Raw genomic sequence first — 14,624 nt, 5'->3', positions numbered from 1 at the left:
CATTGATGTTTCTAGCTCTCTATTCCTCTCCTTTCCTCTCTGTAAAAAATCAATAAAATATATTTTTAAAAATAAATAAAAATAAATAAATAAAATTACTGCAGGGCAATTTAGCAAATGACTCACTGAATGCTGAATTAAACACAGATGGGCAAATACTTTTGGAAAGCAATTTGACAGTAGAATTCATGAGGCCTGCACAATGGGAGTTAATTTTCCCTGGATTCTAACCTAAGGTTGAGCAGAAAAAGGCTATTGACCAATATGTCTGAGCCACTTGCTATAGTGGGACAACTGAAACTATACTCGTACTAATTCTGGGAAGTGTAAGTTAAAGTAACCACAGATATGGACACACAAACTATTGTAATGTGATTATAAATAGTTTAAGTAAACACAAATTAAAACTAGAAGCAGAATGAAAAATTACAATGTTGATGAAGTTTGTATTTGAGTAAATTTCTTCTTTATTTACGTAGCTTATGGTTGATATTAACAGTTTTAAAATGGTAAAAACAATGACTGACAAAAAAAATTAAGTTTTCCTATTAGTTATACTAGTATCTGATGCCCCTACCCAAACCCCTCCCCCTTCTCTTATGAGCTCTTCCAACTTCAAGACTTCCCTCTTGAAGTCTTTAAAAACCTCAGGCCTAGGGAGAGAAGAGTGGCCTGGGGCCAGCCAAGAACCCTATCAGGAGAATAGAAATGTAGATTTATCATCTAGTCCTGGGAGGTGGAATGGGATAAGGAATGAAAATTGCTCCCAAGGAGAATAACTGAAGGTCCCGAGGGAAGGGCACAGGTTTCTCTCTGCAGCCCTTGAGAAATAACTGTCTATTTTCAGCATCTGGATAAAGAGGGAGGGACAGCAGAGAGAAAATAGTAAAGAGATGGGAGCCATGCCTTACCCCTTGCCTGTGAACTAAATGCGTCCAAGCATCCTGACAAGGTGACCACTGTAAGAAACAAAGCCTACAGCTCTGTGGACGGCACCCCAATGGGTAAGTATATCCCAGAGATGGAACCAAAGTCATTGGAAACACTCCAATTTTCAGAAACCACATATGTCTTTTGGTCCATCCAGGGCTTACCTTCTTCACAGTTCTAGTCAAAAGTTGAGGAAATAACTTGGCAAATTTTGACCTGGATTATGAATCAAGGAAGAGGAAATATCCCAAGGTTTTCTCAATGCTTTGTTGCCTAGGGCTCGCCATAGCACAAGGGGAAAGACTGGACTATTCCAGCCCGATGTGACCTCTCACCTTCTGCTCAAGTCAGGCAAGATCTCCCGAGCTGATCCTTACACGATAAACAAGTCTCTTCAATTGATTATATCCGTGTCTAAAGGTCTATCCATAGAGCTGGGGAAGAAGGATGGCACTGTGTCTGTTTTCTGCAGAAGAGGACAAAGAACTGAGGGGAGGGATCGGTTAGGAAGGGAGTGTACTTAACATCTGACCACACACACACACACACACACACACACACACAGTTCAAGCATCTTTAACATAGCTATCACTCCCTTCATTTCAAGCAGGGAAATAGAATAGAAAGTCAAGGTAGAGAGATTGCATTCCCTAAGTCATGCAGCCAGGAACAGTGAAGTTAGTATGTGAACATAAGTGGCTATTACTTCTAATCCATGTTTATTTCACCATAACAAAACATCTCTCAGGAACCTCAGACCCACCATCAGAATGCTTCTACCAGAACTTGAAAGAACATTACTCGTGTCCAGGAACGTCACTAGTGCCCTTATGTAGGCTGACACAGAAAACATTTCTCTGAAATATTCTAGGTGAAGTAACACAACTTAGGTGCCACAATCTAGATCAAACCACCAATCAAGGTGCCAATTATAAACTTGGTGGGTTTTATTTTTATACATATGTTCACATTCTCTTTGTCCCAGCCTAAGACAGTTTCACTGATTAAACTGGGTCTACCACAAATCTAAGTTATAAGACAGGGTTTAACTCAATCCTATGAACATTGATTGTTTTGTGATGAGTAGCCACTACGTTGAGTAACTAGGCCCCTTTCTGCTTTAGGGTGGTGGTTCATCACAATATTTTCAGAGACCACTTCATATATCCTCCCTGTTATAAGACAAAATTGTTTATTAGCTATTGTTCTGCTTAAATCTCTGTTCCATCTATACAATTCTTGGACTTTTAAGGCATCCTTTAGCACGTTCCATGAAACAGAGAAACACAGGAAACTATTCCAACTTGCAGAATGTACATTTCTGCCCTACTCCCCTCCATGAACAGTAGAATCCAGGGAAAAGAACCTGTTGCTATGTACCAAGAGTTTCACACCTATGTTGTTTTTTCTTTATACTTATTCTTTACAGTTGGTATTCTCATTTTTCATAATAAAATGACTTGGCCTTAAGAGGCTAGACACTTCCCAAATACTGAGTAAGATGAAGCTCTGGCCTGGGAACACTTGTTTAGAAGATGGTGAAGCTGGTGCCCTGACCTGTTGCTGCCTCCCAAGACCTCTTTCCCTTTCCTATCTTATCCTGTAGATTCACAGAAACTTCTTTTTTAAAAAAAATATATTTTATTGATTTTTTTACAGAGAGGAAGAGAGAGGGATAGAGAGTTAGAAACATCGATGAGAGAGAATCATCGATCAGCTGCCTCTTGCACACCCCATACTGGGGATGTGCCCGCAACCAAGGCACATGCCCTTGACCAGAATCAAACCCAGGACCCTTCAGTCCGCAGGCTGACGCTCTATCCACTGAGCCAAACCGGTCTCAGCAGATTCACAGAAACATCTATTTGATCCCAAGGAAATTATTTCATACATGTATTCCCTCATTAGCATATTAAGTACCCAATTCACAGAATTGTAAAGTCGTAGTTAATTAAGAGAACATTTATGAACCATTTTAAAATTTACAAAACTTTCATTTTTTTTTTTAGCACCCAAAGCCTGAACCAGAAGTAAGAAAACATGTAAAAAACAAACAAAACAAAAAAAACTTAAAATTGTGTTGGTACGTGAATTAAGAATTCATGAGGTTACATGGGGGCATTTCTTATGCTTCTTTGCTATGAAAATATAATTGCTATTTATGTTTTAGACAAGAATATTTGAAATGTGCATGGCTTATTTGAGACAATTGGGGAGAATGCATTGACTATTGGCCACTTATGCTGGTATAGGCTAGAGCTACAAAGAAGGCTTTGTAGAGGAGAGGTGATCTGTGACAGGCCTTGAATAATGGAGGAAATTTGCCTGGATAAAAGTCAAGAAGGTGGCGAAACCTGTCAGCAAAAACATGGCTATTTGAAGGCACCAAGGTGAGTGTAATCCTGGGAAGTCTGAGACTTGACTCCTCTGAATATCTGGTGGAAAACATGAGGATGTCAAGCTCAAGGCAGAGTAGGATGCAAATTAGAAACTCCGATTCTGCACCCCAAGGATGTGAAGCAATAGGAGCCATTGCTAGATGCTTAGCAAGAGGTACCTGAAGGGCAGAAGAGCAAGGAGTTGGACAGGTGGTGGCCAGTGCTTTCATGCCGACCTCTTTGTCTCTTCAAAGAATAGAAAACAGTCAACAGGATCCTTTTCATTGATCACACACTTCTTGATCTCTGTCAGTCTATTCTTCTTTATCACTATCATCAGATAATGGGTCTAAACGTCCAGTGAGATTTGCTCATAAAAAGATACACCTCTTCTTTTTATCTGCCTCAAATTATATACAATGCCCAGAAAGTTTAATAGGGTCTGTCCTTACACTAAACATTTCTTAAGGAACTATATCTGTTCATCATCTTTTTAAACAAGAAATCTAGGCAGCCATAAATGAGAGACCTTTTTCTTTGAGATATTAGGTTTCATGTCAAGTATCATTGAAGAAATCAATTTGATTTGAAAATATAACCAAATCAGTGTTAAACCTTTAGAGAAAAGGGAATTGCACTTGACTAATATAAGGGCACAATTTACTAAGGAAAACTTTTTTTTATTGAGTTCTAATAATTTTTAAGATTATTTTTAAAGCTCTTGACCATTAAAAAAAAACACACACCACAATATACATACAAAAGGAAAAGTCAAAAAAGGGTGTATTTTTACATTAAAATGTGTTTTTAAATGCCACACATATCTTTTTAAATAATTATATCAGCATATACCTCCTGCCATGCCCTCCCTTACTGAAATATGTTAACATCTTACTATGTAAATTATAGCTCTAAAAAGGTTATAAACATAATTCTAGCTCATTGAATGCATGTACTAGAATTTAAACAGTGCTTTATTTTTGAATATATATTTCTCCCAACTTTTTATTATTATAAAATCAATAATTACAAATAGCTAATCATTGTTTGCTGTTAATGTTACCATGTTACTATACTGTATATACAGTGATAAGAGAAGTATATGCAGACACTGAGCTAAACACATTACATAGACTTACATTTAATCATGGCTCATAGAACTTTTCTGTATTTTTCCATTTCCTTTAAAAAAAAAAATGTTTCCAAAAGCAAAATTCATTGAAGGGGATGAACATTTTGGGGACTTCTACAGTGGGGTAGGGTAATTTAGCAGTAGAAATCATGAGCATGCCTGTTTCTACATTTACCAGTAGTGGGTGTTTTTATGCATAGTCTCTTATAAATATGTCATATGCCAATTTTCAAAAACGCACTTAAAATTCTGCTTTATTATAGGTTCCATCAGTTCCCCAGGATGGAAAAAAAGAACTAGTAGCCTATGGTTTCCAGAGTCAATATTTCTCATAGAAGTAAAAATCTAAAAATAAGAGCTCTTGTCCTCTGGCTACTTCACACCCTCAAATATGTTTGTGTCTAACAATGCCTGCTTGGTGCCTACTTCTTTCTGGCTCACTGGCATCCCCGGGCTGGAGTCTATGCACATCTGGCTCTCCATCCCCTTCAGCTCCATGTACTTGGTGGCCGTGGTGGGGAATGCCATCATCCTGGCTGTGGTAAAGGTGGAGCGAAGCCTGCACCAGCCCATGTTCTTCTTCCTGTGCATGCTGGCTGTCATTGATTTGGTCCTGTCAACTTCTACTATGCCCAAACTGCTAGCCATCTTCTGGTTTGGTGCCCACCGCATTGACTTAGATGCTTGCTTGGCACAAATGTTCTTCATCCACTGCTTTGCCACAGTTGAGTCAGGCATCTTCCTTGCCATGGCTTTTGATCGCTATGTGGCCATCTGTGACCCACTACACCATACTTTGGTGCTCACCCACACAGTGGTGAGTCGCTTGGGTCTGGCTGCCCTCCTCCGTGGAGTACTCTACATTGGACCCCTGCCCCTGATGATTCGCCTGAGGCTGTCCCTTTACCGGACCCAAGTCATTGCCCACTCCTACTGTGAGCACATGGCCGTGGTCACTGTTGCATGTGGTGACACAACAGTCAACGACTTTTATGGGATGGGTATCGGGTTCCTAGTATTGATCCTGGATTCATTAGCCATCACTGCCTCCTATGTGATGATTTTCAGAGCTGTAATGGGACTGGCCACCCCTGAGGCTAAGCTTAAAACCCTAGGGACATGCAGTTCTCACATTTGTGCCATCCTTGTCTTCTACATCCCCATTGCTGTTTCCTCTCTCACTCACCGCTTTGGACATCATGTGCCTCCCCATATCCATATCCTTTTGGCCAACTTTTACCTCCTAATCCCACCCGTCCTCAATCCAGTTGTCTATGCTGTCCGTACCAGACAGATTCGAGAGAGACTTCTCTACATTCTCAAAGCAGGGGCTCATCCCAAGTGACGATTCTGCACCTATAAGGCATGTAGATATTTTGTGATGGAAGGAAAAGGCTCTGACTGAGGCAGCCAATGCAATAAGACCCATGCAACTGGGTCTTACTGGAGTTGTGGAGATAAAGGTCTATGACGAATGCTAGAATATATTCTGTTTGACCATGGATTTTCTGAAGAGGGTAACATCCAAAACATATGACAGTGGAGAGAAATCAAGAAATAAGTTTTTATACTACAATATCCCTTTTCCTATTTGACTTCATCAAATTATGCACAACCACAGAACTAGGATCATTTTTATTTTTGATGTTTTTTGGTTAAAGGATTTCTAGTTTCTCTTTGGAGAATGTTTTGAACAATTTCTAGAAGGTAAAATTATCCAACACCTTTTTAAATATGTTTTTATTGGTTTTTAGAGGAAGGGAGAGAAATAGAAAGAGAGAAACATTGATGAGAGAGAAATATCATTGACTGGAATGCACACCTCCTGCACACCTCCTGTTTGGGATCTAGCCTGCGACCTGGGTATGTGCCCTGACCGGGATCAAACCAGTGAACTCTTGGTTCAAAAGTCAATCAACACACAACTCCTAGGTAACACTGGCCAGGCTACCCTAATACATTCTTGAAGACTATGTACAAATTCGGTCAACAAAGGCCTGGGAAAATTCCAACTGTGTTGGCAAGCTCTCCCAATCCTTTTGGCTTGCCCCAGAAAAGACCTTTTGTTGAGAATGGAGGCAATATGAATGTTAGAAATCTTAACCTAATAGGACCTTACTGCTCATAGGAGTTAAAGTCCTCAAGCCAGATAATTTCCCCCATTTAATAGATATATGGAAATGTAATATCCCACATCTTCTACTAATGATAGAGTTCATTGGAAGCAGGTGGGAGGAGACAAAAGGACAATTTGGGATTTTGTTTTGGAGCCCTTGAAACAGCATACATGAAGGACAGCAACTATACTGAAATAATAAAAGGACAAGAGAAGGTCACAGTGGGATTGACTTAAAAGAGGTTAGGTAGAGAATAGAGTAAAGGTGATGAGAATAGAGACACATTGGTAGATATAAACCTTGAAATAACTTCAGACATTTTTTTTTTTTTATAGAGAGGAAGGGAGAGGGATAGAGAGCTAGAAATATCAATGAAAGAGAAACATCGACCAGCTGCCTCCTACACACCCCCTACCAGGGATGTGCTCACAACCAAGGTACATGCCCTTGACTGGAATCGAACCTGGGACCTTTCACTCTGCAGACCGACGCTCTATCCACTGAGCCAAACCAGTTTCAGCTTTGGTGAATTCTTGCTTCATACTTATTTATTTTTATATGATTTTAACCCTTTTCTTTTTCTTGATCATAGAAATTTCATAATTAAATTACTATTCCAGGCTAGAAATCTAAGAAATGATGTTAATGCATAAAAAAATGAAATGAAGCAATCACTATTAATTGTAGTTATTCAGAATTACATGTCTATTTCAGTTCTAGACTTTAAAATGCACATCTTACCTCCTTGTTTTGCCTATCATTCCCCACACACACACACACACCCCAAAAAAGGAAAAATTTGGACCTTAGGATAACTCAAACTCTTTTCTAAAATTTAGCTAATTTCAAATTTCTATTTCCTTATAATCCTATTCCTAAACCTAAGGTTAGTTGGTTCATATATTTTTTTTTCCATTGTTTTGGAATGAGGGTTGATCCTTCCTCCATCTCCTTATCAAGGACCCTGGAAGTCCAGTGCCAAAACCAAGCCCACTTACAAAAGGCTGTGTTCTATGAACATAATTTTAGTGCCAAATGTTTTTAGTAGGAATCGATAAAGAGTTACTATAAAAATCTCAGAGATAGAAGCTTATTTTACAAAATATCTCCTGATCATGATCCTAGGCTTTGGGGGGGGGGGGGGAGTATCACTAGAACTGATGCTGAGGGAAATGACAAGAAAATTTTATCATGGAATGGCTCTTTGACATAATGCTTAAAGTTCACTTTTACATATAGAGAATATATATGGAGATCTGGAGCTTTTAATCTGGACTTAGTATTAATCCTTCTAAATGTAATTAAATTTCTGACCAAATCCTCTCAGAAACCTCACAGTAAAATGTTTCTCTTTGGAAATCTGCTGGGTCTACCTTAGATCAAGACCAAATATCAATCAACTCTAACTTCTTTATATGGATGCCATTGAATGATTGGGGTAAAGAAGAGAAAATGCCATCTGTCTGTATGGTCCTGGATACAGGGATAAGCACCTGTGACAACATCCATTCCTATAAGACTCAAGGTGTGAACTTGGTTATAGTAGAGCATTTAATTCCATTGTCAACTATACTCACTGCTGGGCTCTTTCACGGTGAAGGGGTTATCTCAGAACAAGATGGGAGGGAATACATATGGTGAATGCAGTATAGGGAGCTGACAGAAGTCCAATAATTGAATCGCTCTCTTATTCAAAGCCAACATCTTACTTCTTCACACAAATATCTCTGTTCCCTTTTTATCACCCGCCCCAGAGTGGGAGTAAAGGACACTCTCATCAGTCTTTTTTGAGTCTGCAAGACTTCATAGAAAAGTGAAATTGGGGAGCAGTTGAGGGAGGAGTCATTTTTATAATTATTTGTAAAGGGTCATATGGCACAGTGGTTAAGGACTTGGGCTCTGGAATTACAGTAAATGACAGAGATGGATCTGAATCAATAACTGTCAGACTTTGGATGTGTTGCACAATCTAAGCCTCAGTTTCCTCTCCTTGAAAATGATACTAACTCCTTATGGGTTTGTTATAATCTACGTATATAAAAAGCCAGTGGCTCATCATTACTACTTCCACTGTGGCCAGCAAACCGGTTTGATCAAGAGGTGGAGCCAGCCCCTCCCCCCAGCTGGCCCTACCCCTGATTGTCCTCCCCCACCCCAAACAGGGGCAGGACTGGCCAGCCAACCATCCATGGCCCCTCCCCCAGGCCACTGGCCCTGATTGGCATCCCCACACTTTTCCTTGGTGGGGCCAGCTAGCCCACTTCCCACAGCCCCTCCCTACGGCCTGCCCTGATCCACAACCCCAATCAGGGGCAGGGCCTGCTGGCTGATTGCTCATGGCTCCTCCCTCCAGCCTTCTCAGCCCTGATTGGTCCTAATAGGAACCCATCTCCTCCTCCCACCAGGCCCAGCCCGAATTCACCTTGATTGGGGCTGGCTGGCTGGACCCCATCCGTGCACAAATTTGTGCAGTGGGCCTCTAGTGATGTAATAAGATAGTGAATCTAAAATGCCAGTGCCTGGCATAAAGAAAAAACAACTTGCCTCTTAAAAATAATAGTATTTTATTGTGCAATAAAAGGCCCAAAGAAGAATGATAAGACAGAAGAGTAGCTGGAACTAATTTTTGGAAAAAACAGATAATGTCTGTACTTGTGCCTCAGTTAGAAATACACCAGCTTCCACTCTGGAAAACTCTGTTCTTGGCTTCTCTGTAGAAAGCCATAACAGAGCCCGCTTTCTTCTGTTCTCCTTGGCTACCCAGCACCCACTCATGTATACCTCTGGCTTCCCAATTAGTGATACTCACATAACTAGTCTTGTGACAGTAAAAGGCTAAGTACCTCTAAACAGTTCCTTGTATAGCAAACAGAAAATTTATAGTACAGATTTAGTTGTGAAAATATGTCATTGATTCAGGGTTATGTTTTTGTTTTCACAATAGGATTTAGAGTAAAAATAAAATCAAAGTGTTATAGAAGATAGCACTTCTGACCAAATCCAGTCCACTTTAATTATTTCATCATCCATTTCAATATATAATTTAGTCTGACACAGGTTCAAAAATTCCCCCAGGAGTTTTCCTGTCACCCTCTTCCTTATGTTAAATTTAAAACTGCAGTTGGGGATGAATGGGTTTTTATAAATTACCATCATGGCAGTCACATGGGAAAGGACTGTCCCTGCTACCTTGTATCTTATCTGGGCTCTGACCCCAGACACATCTTGTGCTGTAATTTGGTGCTTCTTCACATTGTTACCTGTGGGAAATGACCTCCTTCTACTAGATTCTCAGATACTGTTGATTGAATGAGATTGCTGTCACATCCCCACAAGTCTGTGGCAGTGTCCACTCTGAATCTTTCTAATGCTCATACCTTCATTCCAGCTATAGGACCCTATGCTAACTGACCAGAATGATCACTCTTACTCTTTAATGTTCAATTGTGAGAGTTTTTATAAGGAGACAAAAGCAGACAGATAAGTGAAATTCTTTTTTAGGATATGCTAGATGAAGAAATAGTGGATTTTCTTTTCTTTTTTTCTTTTTTTTTTTTTTTTTTAAGTACTTGGAATCTTGAACTGTCATGCATGAGCTGACATTGGAGTGCAAGAAAGAACTCACCATCCCAGAAAACGATTCCAAAATCTCAGTAGTTTACAGAAAAGAGAAAAAAAAAACAAAAAAAAAACCTTCTTTGCTCCTGTTACATGAACACTGGGCCAGTTGTGGCTGTGTTCCAGGCAGTGATTTAGACTCATAAGTGCTCTGTGTATCTTCTCTTCATCATGAGTCTAGGTTGGAGGGGGGAAAAACTCGTGGGAAACATACTGATTTTTGTAGCAGAGGTGAAAAGCAAGAGACACTGAGTCAAACTACACAAACACATTTTATTTTTTATTTTATTTTTTTAAATATATATTTTATTGATTTTATATATAGAGAGGAAGGGAGAGAGATAGAGAATTAGAAACATCAATGAGAGAGAGTCATTGATCAGCTGCCTCTTGCACACCCCCTACTGGGGATATACCCACAAACACATTTTAAAGTTTCTGATTATTGTGACACATTTCAAAGCCATTCAAATTCCATTGACCAAAGGAAGCCATAGGAAGAATTAACATCTCTAGAGTAAGGAAATTCCCCTTCAGGGAGAAAGGAACAGGATAGTAAATATCTGTGAACAAGAATAACCTATCACAACTACATATTGTAACTATTTTCTTCTTGAGCTTCAGTAGTCTCATCTTGAAGAGGGGAGTATATTGCCACAGTCTATTCAGCTCTTCTATGCATTCATATAATAAATATTAGTAAAAATTTTGGAGACAAAAGGCATATGCATGTAAAAAGTAAGTTACCATAATATAAATTTTTATAAAGTGATATCCCAAGACTCCTTTGTTAATTGTGCAATAAGGAATTGACCATTACTATGGGTCAGAAAAGAACTGACTTAATGGAAGGAATAAGTATCCTTTAAAAAGGAGCTGTCCAACTGTAAAGCCACTACAACAGTAGTAGCTAAAGATTTTCAGAGGCTGAAAACCACTTATCAAAAGAGATAAGGAATTATTTCCAGTACTATGAGTGGTTTTAGCCTTTTGGTAACAAAATTTGGGTTCAATTCCTCACTCACAGTCTGGATAAAGAGTTCACCCAGTCTCAGCCAATATTCCTTCTATCTTTCACTGATATGACAATAGCACTTTGGAAGGCTCTTTGTTTTCTTTAACCATGTGATGTGTCTATGAAAATAGGAAGGTCAAACCTCTGCTATCAGACTATAGGACACACCTGTTTTGTTTTTACTGGTAGATCTGTGAGATTAGCACTTTATTTTCTTTGTCATTATTGAGAATTAACAAACATGGAGACTCTGCAATTTTCCTACTTGAAATATTTCCTCTATGCTTTAATCCACCACCCACTCAGATTGGTGAGTAAGGAAAAAAGAACGCATCTACTTAGCCTTTCTCCGGAATAGACTGAACACATGATCACGAATCTGTTTGGTCTTGACCCCATAGATGATGGGGTTGACCATGGGTGGGAAGAGCAGATAGAAGATAGCCAAGAGTATGTGTACATGAGGGGCAGCTCGGCGAGCCACACGATGCATGACTGAGGAGATTACAACAGGTGTGTAGGTAGACAAGATGGCACCTATGTGAGACACGCATGTCCCAAAGGCCTTGTAGCGGGCTTCCTGGGAGGCAAGCTGTAGAACTGCCCGAAGGATGAAGATGTAAGACAAAATAACAAAGAGCAGATCCAACACCACTATAAACATGGCCACTGCAATGCCATAGATATTGTTGAAGCGAGTGTCCCCACAGGCCAGCCTTACCACAGCCATGTGCTCACAGTAGCAATGGGCGATCATGGGTCCTCGGCAGTAGTGGAAGCGTCTGAGCAGAAAGGGGAGTGGAGTCATTAGTGTCACAGCCCGAGTCATAGCAGCCATACCAATCTTGGTGATAAGGGGCCTGGTCAGCTCTGTGGTGTAGTGCAGTGGCTTGCAGATGGCCACATAACGGTCAAAGGCCATGGCCAGCAGCACCGCTGACTCCATGATGGAAAAGGAGTGGAGAAAGAACATCTGGACCAGGCAGGCGTAGAAGTTGATCTCTCGATCTTTAAACCAAAATATAGCCAGCATTTTAGGAAGTGTTGTAGAAGAAAGGACTAGATCAATGGTTGCCAACATGGCCAGAAAGAGGTACATAGGCTCATGGAGAGCTGTATCAACCTGGATAATGAAGAGGAGGGTGCTGTTTCCTAGCAGGGCCAGAATATAGGCAAAGCAGAAAGGAATAGAGATCCACACATGCAGGTGCTCCAAACCTGGAATTCCTACCAACAAGAAGACAGCTGGATGGGTTGAGGTAACATTGGAAGCTGACATGACTTCTGGAAATTCCCCTTGTCAGTTTTTATGGGCCCTTTCACCTTCTATATATACCTTCTTAGGAGAATTAGCTCTTGTTTTCATTGCTAGACCTTAAACATAATCAGTTATTAGGCCTCATAGAAATGGAAAAGCATAACCCATGTTCCATTACCTCAAGGAACTTTAACTTTCATTGAGTAGATAGAATGTTAAAAATGATTAGAACTGATATCACAAAACAGCTCTCATAAAGGAATGGAGAGAAGGTAGTGTTTTCTGTGTTTGGGATGATGTCAGGAATGCCCTGTTAAAAGAAGTAGAAATATGTTTAAACAAATGCATTTCTTTAGAACATACATTGGTACCAAAATACATGATAATCAAGCTAAGCTCACAACCACAAAAGCCAATTTCTTGTCCTGAAATCTCAGGTTTGGGTGCTTGTATAAGTTGAATAAAGCCTGCAATTTCTAATGTCCCTATTAATTGCACAGTTTGTATATTTTCTCTAGTACTACACTATTGGATAGGACTGCTACTAGCCACATGCAGCAATTTATATAAATTCAATACCTCAGTTATGCCTAACATTTTATAAGTGCCCAAAGTCACGTGACTAGTGGGACCATACTGGATTTTTCACATACAGAACATTTTCATCATTGTAGGAAGTTTTACTAGAGAGAGCGATTCTCAGATATGTCTTCCAGGTCCTTTCCCCATCCACAAATTTCTGTAAATACAGCCCTACCTCCAACTTCCTAAGAAAATAAGGATCCTCTTCTTCTGGTTCTCTTCCATCTAAATTCATGTTAAGCTCCCTATTCATGTGGCTCTCCCTCCAGTCTTCTAGCTCCCTTATTTTCATCACTGAACTCATGTTTAGCAAAGCTGATCTCTGACTTCCATACTAGTGCCCTTTGTTAATCTTTCATCTTTCCCTCTTCTCTTGTTGATTTTTCTCCTGTCAAATCCTTAAACATTGGAGTTGCCCAGTTTTTACACAGCCATTTTTCTCTTATAGAATTCAGTTATTGTGGTTTTTATGAGCATTATATAAGATTATGTATTTAATACAGATTGAGATAGCCACTGTGGAAAGCAATATCAAGTTATATTAAAAAATCAAAAGTGGCTCGGCCAGCATGGCTCAGTGGTTGAGCATCAACCTATGAACCAGGAGGTCATGGTTTGATTCCCAATCAGGGCATATACCTGGTTTTGGCCCAGTTCCCTGTGTGGGGCATGAAGGAGGCAGTTAATCAATAATTCTCTCTCATCCTTGATGTTTCTAACTCTCCCTCTTCATTCCTCTCTGAAATCAATAAAAATATTTAAAATAATAATATTTTTTTAAATGAGAGTGGAGCTGGATGGAAGAAGAGTCAGCAAAAGAGACTGAGAGTGGGAAACATCAGAAAAGTTTCCAAGATAATGTGTTGTCCTGATAAGTTATTGAAGGTAATGGAATAAAGAGGAGGAAATTATTACCGTGCTAAATGCTACCAATAAATCAAATAATTCCAAAATAAAACAAAAAATGGGTTTGTATATAGAAGTGCAATGGGTTGGATACCTTGGTAAGAAAATTTTTGCTAAAGTAGAGGACAGCAAAGCCAGATTTGATGGAATTCAGTGAGAAAAATGAGAAATTGAAATTTGTTAACTTGGCTCAGGTTTCTGCAAAGGCAAACAGTAAAGGGGCAGCTGCAAAGGGAAGTGAAGATGTGTGTGTGTGTGTGTGTGTGTGTGTGTGTGTGTGTTCAATTGTTTTTAAAAAGGAAGAGAAAAAGACATGTTATTAAACTGAAGAAAATTTACCCAGTAACAAGTGAAAACAAAATATACAAGAGAAAGAAGAATATTGCTTCAGAAATGTTCTTAAATCATCCTCTTTCTAGTGTTCTACTTCTTTACCATGAATTTTGTTATCAGCTCCCAACATTATGAAAATATGTTTCCATATCATATCTTCCCTCTTAGCCACAAGCTAGTATATCCAACTTTCAATTTACTATTCCCACATAAGTTTCACAGCTATCTCAGCCTATCATGCTTGAGACAGGCATCTTAACTTCATCCCTTTATGTGCATTCCATATGTCAGTACATAAAATCCTCTCCTACTAGTTGTTCAACCCAGAATTATTATCTATCCCTTACTTCCTGCA

The 14,624-nt window shown here is 39.5% G+C and overlaps 2 protein-coding genes across 2 annotated transcripts; one reads left to right on the top strand and one right to left on the bottom strand.

The window, feature by feature from the left end:
- Window positions 1-4,831: 4,831 nt before the first annotated feature.
- On the top strand, window positions 4,832-5,785 carry LOC311627729 (olfactory receptor 52M1-like; the record flags this gene model as incomplete). Its single annotated transcript, XM_084894289.1, has 1 exon — window positions 4,832-5,785. The coding sequence occupies one exon, from the start codon at window positions 4,832-4,834 to the stop codon at window positions 5,783-5,785; it is 954 nt and encodes a 317-aa protein (XP_084750415.1).
- Window positions 5,786-11,524: 5,739 nt separating this feature from the next.
- LOC311627527 (olfactory receptor 52K1) lies at window positions 11,525-12,469 on the bottom strand (the record flags this gene model as incomplete). Its single annotated transcript, XM_084894036.1, has 1 exon — window positions 11,525-12,469. The coding sequence occupies one exon, from the start codon at window positions 12,467-12,469 to the stop codon at window positions 11,525-11,527; it is 945 nt and encodes a 314-aa protein (XP_084750162.1).
- Window positions 12,470-14,624: the final 2,155 nt, after the last annotated feature.

This window comes from Pipistrellus hanaki (assembly GCF_964339955.1).
Source record: "Pipistrellus hanaki genome assembly, chromosome: 9".
NCBI classification, from domain to species: Eukaryota; Metazoa; Chordata; class Mammalia; order Chiroptera; family Vespertilionidae; genus Pipistrellus; species Pipistrellus hanaki.
This window is presented reverse-complemented; position numbering and strand designations above follow the sequence as displayed.